Raw genomic sequence first — 13,208 nt, 5'->3', positions numbered from 1 at the left:
AAAGAAGGGAACGGTATCAAATCCTTACACATGCACACTAACGATCATTGTTAGGCGCTATTTTAGGTCGTGATGCAGCTGAGCTGTTTGTAAGGTCGGGGAAACCTGCAGCCAGCAGCGAGCCACGACAAGAACATCAGCAGAACGTAACGCTGGAGTCGGGGGATAAGGAGAGAGCGATGGTCTGTGGCCACCAGCAGCAAAGCCTCGTTGGTGTCTTGTTGTTGCCTCTTCAGTGAACCTGCCAAAGGACGTGCAACAGATTCACAATGGTTTATGCTCCCTGACCGGGCACGCTGACATCCTCACAGCTGAACTTTGTGTTATGATGCTCGAGAGCCCTCTTTTTGAGCAACGTGGAAAAAACTGAATCACAAAGTCAGAGAACTTTAAAAGAAGCTAAGATCTCAGCGCTCTCTGTTTCTACACCCCTGTAGGGAGAGGTCGAGTCACATGGAAGGAATAAACTCTGACAGATGCTTATTTGACCTTTTTGCTCCGATCACTGTGTTTGCTGGAACTGGATAACGGGCGTATGAAAAAACAAAACTATGCACAGATGACAAAGTGAAATATCGTCTCGTAGCTCCAGACAGTTTTTCTCCTCCAAAAAATAAAACAAAGAATTTTATTTTGTTTTATGGAAACGAAATCAGAAAACAGAATCTCTGCCATCAGGACAGACATGCTTTTTATTGCATCACTAGCAGTTCTATCGTCAGTTTAAAAGGGTGTGTTGCATGTCACTGGCATGTAATCAGATTACAAACAGATGAGCAGTGTTACAGAACACAAGTTACAGACTGTCCTAAAATGATTCAGCATAAAATAAGAAATGAAACTTAAAGAAATCCTGTGAAAAGTATCTATTTAACTTTACCCTAAACTAACACTGACTTTAAATAAGTTACGTTAACTGCAGAGAACAGTGATGGAAATCCTTTGAATGCCAATAAAATAAGTAACTTTTACAAACCAGAGATTACATAAAGATATTTGTGATGCTTTTTCCAATATCAGTTCACAAAGTTTTGAATCAGTTCCAGTGAGGAGTGTGACCACAGCCAGTGCAGCTTTGGTTAAATGCTACGTTTGGTCATACATGTCAGCTGCAGTTACTGTTGTTCACAGCCGACCCTGTAATGCTCTGTTTAGACCCTGCTGGCTCTCACACAAAGGAATCTTTTAAGCAGGCTTTCTTGGCCCTTCTGTTATCTCGGCTATCAAGTGTAGTTGCATTCCTATCTGACACTGAAACTCCATCTTGGCCGGGAGGCGTGTTCGCCATGAAGTAAAATATACAGAGGAAAGGATTTTGTGTGTGTGCAGAAGATGATACATGATTAAATACTTTAGCTTCTTATTGGTGGAAACGTTTACAGTTGAGTTCATGTATATGTAACAGAAGCTCAGCTCATGAGAACTGTGGCATCCTGTCAGAGGAAATCAGTGGCAATGCAAAGTAAACACGGTTAATAATTAACTGGTCACAGGTGAAGTCAACTTCGCAGCACTTTAGCAAATCCAACAGACTGAATCTGACTCGCAGAAGGTTTTACTCACTCGTTTACATTTGATGCCATTTTATTTATTTTATTATTACACATCTTATTCCCTGAAATGTGTAACACCTGTTTTATGGTTTTTCTTTCACTTCTGTTAAAAAACAAATAATGCTTTAGTTCCTGTAAATATCACTTGGTATCCTTTGATTACACATCGTTGCTGCTCAAAATTTCCTATCTTAGTTTGGACCTTTTGTTTTTTTTTACAGTGTCAAAATGTAATAAATGGAAACTACAACTCTTTGGATCAAATATTTTCAGATCGCACATATCATTCATTTTCTCAGCATTCTGTAACACATGGATCTACTCATTGTGTCCTTTTCTTTCTCCGCCCTTGTTTTACTGGTTTCGGCTTAACCTGTTTATCCTCCCTCTCTGTTTACTCTATATAAGTTGCACCCGCACTACCTGTGCAGTCACTTTGCCACAGTGCTGACACAAGTGAGGCTCTGACTTCACGTCATCTTCTCGGCGTTAGAGGGAAAAGAAGCAAACTGTCTCCATGTCTTTTGACCAAGACACCTGCTACCTTTGTAAGGAATATCTCAGGGACCCTGTGTCCATCCCATGTGGCCACGTATTCTGCTCCATCTGCCTGAAGACATACTGGGATCATGCTGAACACACCGGCTCGTTCAACTGCCCGGAGTGCAGGGTTTCCTACAGCAAGAGGCCAACTCCGAGGCGCGTCGGAGGCTCAAGGCACTCCACGCTCCAACGCAACTCGGAGTCCTTTCCGCCTCCACCTCCGTCCCCCGACTACAACGTCGCTGGACCCCAGGATGTAGGTTGTGACATCTGCGTTGGGAAGAAGCACAAAGCCATCAAGTCCTGCCTGATGTGTCTGGCGCACTACTGCGAGAAGCACCTGAAGCCCCACTACGAGTCAGCCACCTTTAAGAGGCACAAGCTGGTGGATGAAATCGGCCACCTGGACAGGCAGATCTGCCCGCAGCATCAGAAGGGTCTGGAGCTGTTCTGTCGCACCGACCAGATGTGTATCTGCGTGCTGTGCACAGTGAAAGAACACAAGGGCCACGACATGGTGTCAGCTGAGCAGGAGAGATCTGAGGAACAGGTAGGCAACACCCTCGTACCGGTCCTCCTTTGGTTCAATAATAACGCTAAAACGTGCGACAAATAAAGGTCAAATATTCCGTATTAAAGCTGTAACACGGTGCACTACAGCAGTTAAAGGGTGGGAGCAAAGAATGAAAGAGCAGCGAACAATAGACGCCCATTCATGCAAACAAAGATAAAGGTGTTGGCGTCCAGTGAACCTGGACTCCTGAACTTAAAAGCCAAACATTTAAGCTAATTTTTTTAGACGATTTAATATATTTGAGTTACTTCTACGTAAAACTCTTGTCATAATAATCATCAATGTTTCAACTGTCTTATAGCAACGGCTGGGTGCCACCCAGGCTGAGATCCAGGAGAGGATTCACGATCGCCTGAAACAGATGGAGGAACTAAAACACGCGGTGGACTCTCTCAAGGTTTGTGTCACAATCACCGTCATTATCATCCATCAGACAGATACGAGCACTCTGACCACTACAGGCTGAGCGGAAGCTCACATCAGCTAACAGCACCGACAGCATTCCTTCTTCTAAGTGTGTCATCGTAAAAACCAGTGTGACACCAGTTCACCTTACGACACACTCCAATGTCTCCTGTGCAGAACTCAGCCCAGAGGGCACTTCAGGAATGTGAGAAGATGTTTGGCGACATGATGCGCTCCATTGAGAGGATGCAGCAAGAGATGGCAAAGCTGATATCCTCCAACAAGCGGGCAGCACTCAACAACGCAGAGAGCCATCTGGAGCGTCTGAATCATGAGATCGCTGACCTGAAGGCGAGAGACAACGAGATCACCCAGCTGTCTCGCACCGAGGACCACATCCACTTCATCCAGGTAACTGGCAGCCGCCAGCGGCTCAGGAAGGCATGCTCATGAAGATAAAAATATAATCTCATATAACAGAATCAGTGTTATTTTACTTTTATATTGTTATTAGAGTTACCACATGCTGATAGCACAAACAGAGGCCGAGGAGCTGCCGTCGGTGAGCGTCAACCCGTACTTCTCCTTCGGCCCGGTGACCAAAGCAGTCTCTGAGCTGAAACAGCAACTGAATGAATCCAGCAATGACGAACTGGTTAAGGTAGCCAAGACAGGTGAGCGTGAGGACTGACGTCTCGATGTTCACAGAACAGATGCCGCAGGGAATCTGACTACTGCCGTCTGATGTTGCTTTAATCTCACTGTGTTATTTCAAACATATGAAGAAAACACGATGACTGAACGTTTTTTCTGTATTTGCAGTTAACAAAATGACCTTCTGTGAGCTGGAGGATTCCAAAAAGAAACAATATCAATCAATAAAAAGTGAGTCAGTCTTTCAAGAGCATCATTTCACAACTTGCTCATACACACAACAATGAATGAGGGCGGAACAACATTAGCACAGAGTCAGACTTAGTCTAAAGCCAGGAGATGTGTTGTTGAGTCGTAATGCTCAGGCTTTTCATCATCTGGCCCTGTTTCCTCAGTTCTTTCCATTCTCCTGTTAGATTGCTTTAGAAGGTGTTTGCCTGATCACTGATAGTGTGCCAGTGTGACCTCCTGCACACATATTAGCTGTTCAGGTGCAGCACATTAAAAAACTGCTGACACACAACTCTGTCTCATTTTCTGTGTGTTTCCTCTCACAGGTGACGAAGCTCCCATGCACAAGTCTGTGCCAGTCAAGGAGCCTCAGTACAGGGAGGACTTCCTGAGATGTGAGTCTCTGCTCTGAGCCACACAGTTCACTGTTCTCTCTGCTCAGTTCACTGCATGACGCATATTAGATGCTGACGAGGTTCTCTGTCAGACCCTGTGGCTGACCACAAAATCTGCTCTTAGAAGCTACTGTTAGTCCTACAGTGCTGACAGAGGTTGGGACTGATTCACTGCAAATATTGCACAGCTATGTCATTTTTACTTAAGCTGCATTTTAACCTCCTGCAACCCGAGCTCTTGTTTGGGATGCATTTTTCATTTCTCCAAATTTTCTCGAAGCCAATAAGTTAAAAAAGAAGCATCGCCTTTGAACAGAAAGGTTTTTTAAATATATAAATATATTAAAAAGTATGTCCTCGATATAGAGACAGTGGGTTTGTTTCGCAGCATAACACAATATAGTTTTATGGTCATTATTAACAGAGTGTAAAATATTTATTTTGTAAGATGAAGTGTAAGTCTAAATGTAATGTTCCCATATGAGGACACGGTCTCAGGAGGTTAATCCAGCTTTCAACAGAAATCTTTGGGGCCTCTAAACTTTAGCGCTGGGAGAAACTGCATAGTCACTGACTCACGTCACAGCTGAAAAAGGTCTTTGCTGGAATTCTGTTTGTGGTCAAACTCACAAACAGTGTTTGATACCTTTGGCATTCCAGATCATAGGCCGGGCAGATCTAGCCGAGGGCGTCGGGTGTCCCACCAGCTGTGACCTGCAGAGGTGGAGGTACACAGCAGTCAGGTGACTATTCAGCCAGAGGGTCTCTTGCTTTTCCTTCAAAGTGTGTTTTGCAGAAGTTGTTTAAACTTCTACCGCAGTGAGTAGAAGTTTAACTGAGATGTCGATGGCGTTCTGCTGCTGCTTTGGAGTGGGGTGCTTCAGCTGCTGTAGGACAGATGCTTTGGCTCTATTTGCTTTCCTCATTTACGTTTATCCCAGACTGATTTAACTTAAGCATTGTTGAGTAAACAATGAACTTATCTTCCGCCCATCTTTAGATGCTTGCCAGCTCACTCTGGACCAAAACACAGCCTACAGACAGCTTTACTTGTCACGAGGGAACAGAAAAGCTGCCCTCAAGAGAGACCCCCAGTCCTACCCTGACAGCCCTGCCAGGTTCGACTCCCTGCCACAGGTCTTGTGTAAGGAGCCCCTCTCTGGAGGCACCTACTACTGGGAGGTAGACTGGAGTGGGGAGGGGGCTTCCATCGGCATCGCCTACAAAGGCATCAAGAGATCGGGCTACAGTGACAGCTGCCGCATCGGCTACAACCGCAAGTCATGGAGCCTTTTCTGCTCTGATTCCAGTTACTCAGCCCGCCACAACAAGGACCAGCAAGAGGTCAGCGCGCCCTACTCCTCCCGCATCGGCGTTTTCCTGGATCACGCCGGGGGTACTCTCTCATTCTACGCTGTTGGGGAAACCATGTCTCTAATCCACCGCTTTAATGCCTCCTTTAGTGAACCTGTCTATCCAGGCTTCTGGGTTTGGTATGAGTCAGCCATTACCATTATCCAGCTGTGATTAAGTAACACACATCCAAAGATCAGTGGGTGTGGAATGACGCAAAGTACTGCTGTTGTGAGAAAATATGCTTTTGTTTCCCCCCGTTTTTTTCTGATATTAGATCGTTGTTTTGTTTGCTATCCAATATGTGCTGATGGGGGAAACGATGCTCGATGAGCAAATATTCAGCAAATCAACATGTGTTCAGTGTAAAATCAGTTGTAGAAAGTCAATGAGCATTTGCTAATTCAGAAATAATATAGTATATGCATATTTACACTATAATTCAAAATAATGAACCTTGTACAATGTGATGACCATTTGTGATATTATGCTTTTTTTATCAAATAAACTTTTGGTAACAAGCATGAGCTGTGATGTGGATTTTTTCCTCTCATTTCTTCTACGATGACGAGCTTCCTAACTCACTCTTCAAGCTAATCAGCTCTAAGCCAGATCTGTAAGATCTTTAAAAGGCAGACATTTCCTGCCATTAGCAACATCACTCACAGTGCAATTATTTAATAAGCAAATGTAAAATAGACCCAGCTTTGAGTGAGGACTGGGAGGAGATGGTGTGTTTGTGTGTGCTTAAAGCACAGTGTTTTGAAAAGCAGCTGAGAGGTCATTAAGGAACTCTACAGGAACAGGCGAGGTGTAACTGAGAGGTTTCTGTGACGCTTAAGACTCGTTCAGCTGAATGGAAGTATGACTGAGTCCTAATGTATAGTCAAGTTCTTCATTAAAAAGTTCTGAGTTAGTTTTGGGGGTTTTGTTTACATTTATTATTCATTTATTTATTTATTCTTTTATTTATTTATTTATTTTGGTTTTGTTATCGAAGTTTAAAATGAAATAAAAATTGTTCTGAGTTAGTGTAGCAACTCAGGAGCACCGAAATTTACCTTTTACCGTGCAGCAGTCGCTCTGCTGTGATGTTTAAATAAAGCGACTTCAGTTTGTGGAATCTTAAGCCTGGGCCTTGAGGTGAAGCTTGAAAGGTCTAGTGGAGAGGATATGAAAACCCCTCCAGAAACCTTAAGATTATAATCAGCAGGCAGGCTTTCCCATTGTTCAATAATACTGCAGTCTTGATTTGTAAGCTTTTAAAATTACTTTTTGAAAATATGAAGCTGAGCTTGAGACAAAGACGACGATAAAAATCTCAAACTCATCTCCATAGTTTGGATTATAATATTTCTCAGTTTAAAAAATGAAAGAGGCTTTTACACAATAAGATGAATGTAGAAAGTTGAGGTTGGTGGTAGCAAACGTTTATCCGGCCTACTGCATCATCAACACCACTCTGCAAAAACTTTGGCTTCAACTTCGAAATTCTTAAACCTTTAATATAACTCGGGGGTCTTGCAGCCTCTGGTGGACAAACGTCTGCAGTACTAACTTTGAGCAGCTTTTTTTTTTTATCGTGGCTGGTGACTGAAGTGAAAGCTTCCGCTGTTAGCGTGTACAAACAGTAACTAAAACAGAGCAAAGTGCTTCCTTGGCTGGTCCAGCTTACGTACAGTATGACATTGACATTTCTACAACATCTCAGTTCCGTAACCCAGCACATTACACCAGGAAATATTAAAGGTTTCCACGGACGGGCAATTTTGTTGCAAGAAGAAAACGTAAAACGTGAAAAGGGAGTTAAAGGGAGCCTAGCACGCAGTTTAAACACTCTGGACTGAAACGGCTACACGGATTCAAATGTCCATAATATAATCCAGGACACCGGTAAGGTTTCCTGCCACTCCCTGTAAATCACAAGCTCGTGCTGTCATTTTACCATCGAGTCCATAGAGGGCAGTCAACCCAAACATCCCCTAGCAGGAAAAAAAAAGGAAAAGAAGCGGTTTCTGTACGGACGCTTTTAATCTGCGCACCATTAGAAAGAAGCGCCGCATTCTCACATTTTCGCAAGTGTGGCTGCACAGGTGAGTGTTCATGCGAGCAATATAAACAGTGTTAACTCCAGGCTTTCGCACCGTGGTGTTACACGATGTGTCCTGTAAGATCATCCTTTCATGTTCTGTCGAACATCACGTCTTCGTCTTGCTAAGCAGGAGTTACTCAAAGAAGAAAGCTTTGAATGGAGCTAGCTAATTTGCTAACATAACATTAGCTGGCGTTAGCATTACTTGTCACTATCCTTGCTCTGTTTACTTGGCGCCAAACGAGATTTGTGGATTTCGTGTACCACGTTATTAAATCTGTGTTATGGCGATACCCGAGCTTTCCGTTGCTTATATGAAAAAGTAAAAATATGAAGAATAAAAAGCCTTAGAAACTAGGCTAACGTAACGCTAACACTGTTCTTACTCTGTTGTGGCATGCGCTCAACTCTGTCACTATGACAACCAACTGACCAGGACGGGCTCTTTAAAGTGTTAATTGTTTGACAATCTAACTACTTAATGTTGTGGTACTCGTATCACCAAAGTGTTTTGTTTTTGAAAATTTATTTAATAGTGACTGGGTGGTATGTCGTTAAAACGTCAGTAGAAATAGTTGAACCTCTTGCTGGAGCTAATTTTTTTTTTATCTGTTTGACATTCTGACATAGAGTGGGATACTCTGAAGGTCTAATACTGCGAAATGCCTGTTTTTAAATGTAAAAGTAGTGGTAGGAAACCGGGCAGGATCACTCTATAGTGATTAATGAATGATTTGTCTGCTTTTAATACAGATGGCAACTACAAAGGTTCCAGAGGTTCGTGACATCACACGAATCGAGAGAATTGGTATGACTGAGACCCGGAAACACATGATGATTGGTTACTGTGTGATAGTGCGGTGATAGGTGCACATGGTACCTGATTTTTGAGAGTTTTTTTGCTTCCTGTGACTCACATTATTTTATCTGTTTTCACCTTGTGTTTAGGTGCACATTCTCACATTCGTGGCCTTGGTTTGGATGATGCTTTGGAACCAAGACAGGTAGCGTTAAGTCTTTAAATGCCTTTTTTTCTTAAGGGGCATGTAATGGATTTGTGACTTAAATATTCTGTGTCTGTGTAGAGGAGATGTGCCTTTTACATGTCTATGTTCAATTCCAGGTGTCTCAGGGGATGGTTGGCCAGCTGGCCTCCCGTCGAGCCGCAGGAGTCATCTTGGAGATGATCAAAGATGGCCACATTGCTGGCAGGGCAGTACTGATTGCTGGCCAGCCTGGCACAGGAAAAACTGCAATTGCTATGGGTAAGATCTCCACTGGAAGCCTCCAGAACATAATATTAGCCCCAGCTAGAAGAGATATTGGTTTCTTGGATTGATGGAATTGGCTTAGGGTACATTTTTGTTGCTCCCAGCTTGATTGGCAGAGTGTGGGTTCAGCTGAGACTTTGTTTTTGATTTTGGGGGGTTTTCCAATGCAGGCATCGCCCAGTCTCTTGGCCCTGATACACCCTTTACAGCACTGGCTGGTAGTGAGATCTTCTCCCTGGAGATGAGCAAGACTGAGGCACTTAGCCAAGCTTTTAGAAAAGCCATCGGAGTAAGGATCAAGTGAGTGAGCAAATGCTGTAATAGAGTTTGGTAAATCTTCTTATACGAAAAGAACTGCTATTAACTGTTTTTGTTTTTTAACAGAGAGGAGACGGAGATCATTGAAGGAGAGGTGGTCGAGATCCAGATTGACAGACCAGCCACAGGAACGGTAAGCAGCTTCCACTCATAATATAGTGAACCCAGTCTTTTTATGTGGTTCTTTGGGAAGTATTTTATTGGTCACACCAGGGTTGGGCGATATGTAAACATTTTCCAGCCTACAATTGTCAGTCCAGTAATCGACAATGGGTGATATATTTGCACCTGCGCAGACTTTTTGATGGGCGGAGCAATGTAGTCATGCACAGACTGATTACAACACAGAGGAAGTCCAAACATGGACGAACTAATTTCCCCCCAAAATTAGGGCTGTGGCGTTAACGTGTTAATCATCACGACACGACAAACTGCCCGAAACGCGTTGACAGAGACATTTTAGGGATTTCGACTCAGTCTGCGCTCCTGATGGGTTACTTGTTAATCGCGTTAGTCGTGATGACGGCGCGTTAACGCTGACAGCACTGAAAAAATATGAAGTCGCCAGTTTGGGATTTTTAAACCACATGAAAGAGGTAAACCTGAGGATGTAACCAAAGCGGTGTGCGGCTTGTGCAGACGTATAGTGCGAGCAAAGTACTCAAACACGGCTAACTTGCATGAGCATGCACGTGTCCACCATGCAGCTGAGTATGCTAGGCTATCACCAACTTCTGCAGCTACATCATTATTAGCAAATTTACTCATGGGCAAATAAATAAATAAATCGTCCTTGTGAAAACGATCGCTGATGGGCTGAGCCTGTCGTCGATATATTCGTCCAATCGCACAACCCCAGGTCACACCATTGGTAATCGCTTCTGTCAGTCTGCCCCAGGGCAGCTGTGGCTACAACTGTAGCTGCCTCCACCAGTGTGTGAATGTGAGACTGAATGAATAGTGGAAGTGTACAGCACTTTGAGGGTCTTGAAAAGCGCTATATAAATGCAATCCATTATTATTATTATTATCATACTTCATATAACTTACTGAGAAGTTTGTGCCTTGGATCAGGGTGCAAAGGTGGGCAAGTTGACGCTAAAGACTACGGAGATGGAGACGATCTACGACTTGGGCAACAAGATGATTGACAGTTTGAGTAAAGAGAAGGTGCAAGCGGGGTAAGTTCAGTAGGTGATCTTGTTACAGGACCTGTTATGTGATATGAATGTTATATGAAGTTTTACAGCATCACGCAGACTTGCACAGGACTCTCGTGTCTTCTGAGCTTTTCTGTTGCTTTTCTCTCAGAGATGTTATCACCATCGATAAAGCCACTGGAAAGATCTCCAAGTTGGGGCGCTCTTTCACCAGAGCCAGAGACTACGATGCCATGGGAGCTCAGGTCTGTTGTCACAGCGCTCAGATCGTGCTGTTGGATGACTGCAGTATTTTAAAATCAATTTCGTTACCATCTTTTTAGACACAGTTTGTACAGTGTCCTGAGGGAGAGCTGCAGAAGAGAAAAGAGGTGGTCCACACAGTGTCGCTCCACGAGATCGATGTCATTAACAGTCGCACACAAGGCTTCCTGGCTCTTTTCTCTGGAGACACCGGAGAGATCAAGTCTGAAGTCCGCGAGCAGATTAATGCCAAAGTGTGTGAGTGGAGGGAAGAAGGAAAGGCGGAGATCATTCCAGGGGTGAGTGTTTTATATATGCTTCTATTTGCTTTTCATGAGTTTCTGTTAAACGTTTCTCTTTTTGGTTGTAGGTGTTATTTATTGATGAGGTGCATATGCTGGACATGGAGTGCTTTTCCTTCTTGAACCGTGCCCTGGAGAGTGACCTCTCCCCAGTTCTCATTATGGCCACCAACAGAGGCATCACTCGGTACTGTTTTTCCAAACCATACTGCTTTTAGTCAGCCTTCCGCTTCAGTAAAGGTAATACTGAATAATTTGGGTGTTTCATTAGTAATGTGCTACTCACTCATTTCCCTGCAGAATCCGTGGAACAAACTATCAGAGCCCTCACGGCATCCCCATCGATCTCCTCGATCGGCTGCTCATCATCGCCACCTCCCCTTACACCGAAAAAGAGACGAAGCAGATCCTGAAGATCCGGTAAAAACGCGTGTTCATAATCGGCTCAGCAGACGCTTCCATCTTCTGCCGCAGATGAAATGTAAAGCTGAGGTTTCCGTTTCAGGTGTGAGGAGGAGGATGTGGAGCTGAGCGAGGAGGCTCACACAGTCCTCACTCGTATCGGCATGGAAACGTCACTGCGCTACGCGATCCAGCTGATCAGCACCGCAGGACTGGTGTGTCGTAAACGCAAGGTAAGCTCGATGTGAACGATTCAGCAGCTGCACGTGTATCACATCCATTGTTTCTTGAGTGTGGTGTTTCTTTAGTTTTGTCACGTTGACTCTGTTGGTGCCGTTTGTGTTTGTTTTTTGCTTTGCAGGGCACAGAGGTTCAGGTAGAAGACATTAAAAGAGTTTACTCTCTGTTCCTGGATGAGGCCAGATCCTCTCAGTACATGAAGGAGTATCAGGATTCCTTCCTCTTTAATGAAACACGTGAGTTTGCTGTTCGTTCTCTGTATCAGCAGCTCCATATGGTGCGTTCACACAAGCTTCAGTTAAACGCTGGTTTTTACCCCTTGTGGGAGTAATTAGTGTAAATTTTAGGTTTAGAATACTAAAAGTGATCTGAGGAGAAAAACGCTACAATGTGAAACTGCGTTATTCCCAACTCAGTGCTGCAGTCGTGCTGGAAAAGAAGACGCTCGGTTTTCTTTCTGTGTAAATATGCAGGTTTGACATTACATGATGAACAGATGTGTGTTCTTATGTTTCAGAAACAGCTGCTATGGACACCTCGTAATGAAGACGATGCTTTCTTTTCCTCCTCTGTGAAGTTTTTTTTATGCTGTTCGCCGTCATCTAGTGTTGGTGTCGATTCACAACCGGACTTCTTCCCACATTTGAGTTTAGCCTCTTGAATTAACTGAATTAGACTGGAGATGGACTTTAAATTGAGTGAAACCACAGAATTGTCCTTGATCTCCAAACTGTTTAAATTCAAATCTTTTGGACTGAAATTCAATCGAATTTTGAAATGAGCCCAGTTCTGTTCATCTCTGAGGCCTTGTCAGAATATCCATTCCTTAAGTGTTTGTTTTATGTTGTTGACCTTTACATGGTTTAATTTTATAAAAATAAGTAAACAAGCTTTTCTAAGCATATTGAGATTCTTTCTTTCTTGTCCTTTAAACTTGAAAGCTACGAAACAGTTTTTCACATGTTTCAAAGTTAGCTTTTGGAGGGTGCAGACTCACATAAACATGAGAATGGTGTGTCTGCCTGACCAGGCGGTGGTGCAGAGTCTGGTCAGGATTGATCAGTGATCAGTTTATTACCCCGGCTGAAGAAAAAAACGTTTGGATGTAAAATGTAAAACAAAATCACTCATAACGTTTATCACTAATAAAATAGTTACAGTTGCTACCACAAGGGGGAGCTCAAAGATCTTTACTGTAAGCCCATGACTGGTCCTGAGAAACAATGCACTGTGCAAACCGCTGGGATGACTGCGAGCCCTTAGTGTGCATTTTAATGAGCAAATTGAACAGCACTGCATACAGCCTAAAAATATCTTCCTGTTGAATCACTTCAGCGTGTTTGATGCGTGTCGTCCTGTAAATGTCCTGCTTGAGTCTGTAGGTGTATAGCAGGCTTTGACACTCACACTAACGCGCTCTAGATTTTCCTGTATTCAGATGTTTAGACCCTGCGAGTCTCGTCATCCTTGTC

At 43.6% G+C, this 13,208-nt stretch overlaps 2 protein-coding genes across 2 annotated transcripts; both read left to right on the top strand.

The window, feature by feature from the left end:
- Positions 1 to 1,985: 1,985 nt before the first annotated feature.
- Positions 1,986 to 6,626, top strand: ftr83 (finTRIM family, member 83). The gene is made up of 7 exons (XM_084941650.1): positions 1,986 to 2,646; positions 2,972 to 3,067; positions 3,253 to 3,486; positions 3,590 to 3,749; positions 3,898 to 3,960; positions 4,287 to 4,355; positions 5,356 to 6,626. The coding sequence occupies exons 1-7, from the start codon at positions 2,071 to 2,073 to the stop codon at positions 5,880 to 5,882; spliced, it is 1,725 nt and encodes a 574-aa protein (XP_084797776.1). The 5' UTR covers positions 1,986 to 2,070; the 3' UTR covers positions 5,883 to 6,626.
- A 1,060-nt stretch (positions 6,627 to 7,686) lies between these two features.
- ruvbl2 (RuvB-like AAA ATPase 2) lies at positions 7,687 to 12,640 on the top strand. Its single transcript, XM_084941505.1, has 14 exons — positions 7,687 to 7,801; positions 8,554 to 8,608; positions 8,749 to 8,804; positions 8,924 to 9,065; positions 9,242 to 9,371; positions 9,456 to 9,522; positions 10,464 to 10,570; positions 10,701 to 10,794; positions 10,873 to 11,091; positions 11,163 to 11,281; positions 11,395 to 11,514; positions 11,600 to 11,729; positions 11,858 to 11,972; positions 12,254 to 12,640. Exons 2-14 carry the CDS (start codon positions 8,554 to 8,556, stop codon positions 12,277 to 12,279), a joined length of 1,380 nt encoding a protein of 459 aa, XP_084797631.1. The 5' UTR covers positions 7,687 to 7,801; the 3' UTR covers positions 12,280 to 12,640.
- Positions 12,641 to 13,208: the final 568 nt, after the last annotated feature.

This window comes from Perissodus microlepis, chromosome 10, assembly GCF_051167445.1.
Source record: "Perissodus microlepis isolate ML-2025 ecotype Zambia chromosome 10, ASM5116744v1, whole genome shotgun sequence".
In the NCBI taxonomy this organism is placed as follows: Eukaryota; Metazoa; Chordata; class Actinopteri; order Cichliformes; family Cichlidae; genus Perissodus; species Perissodus microlepis.
This window is presented reverse-complemented; position numbering and strand designations above follow the sequence as displayed.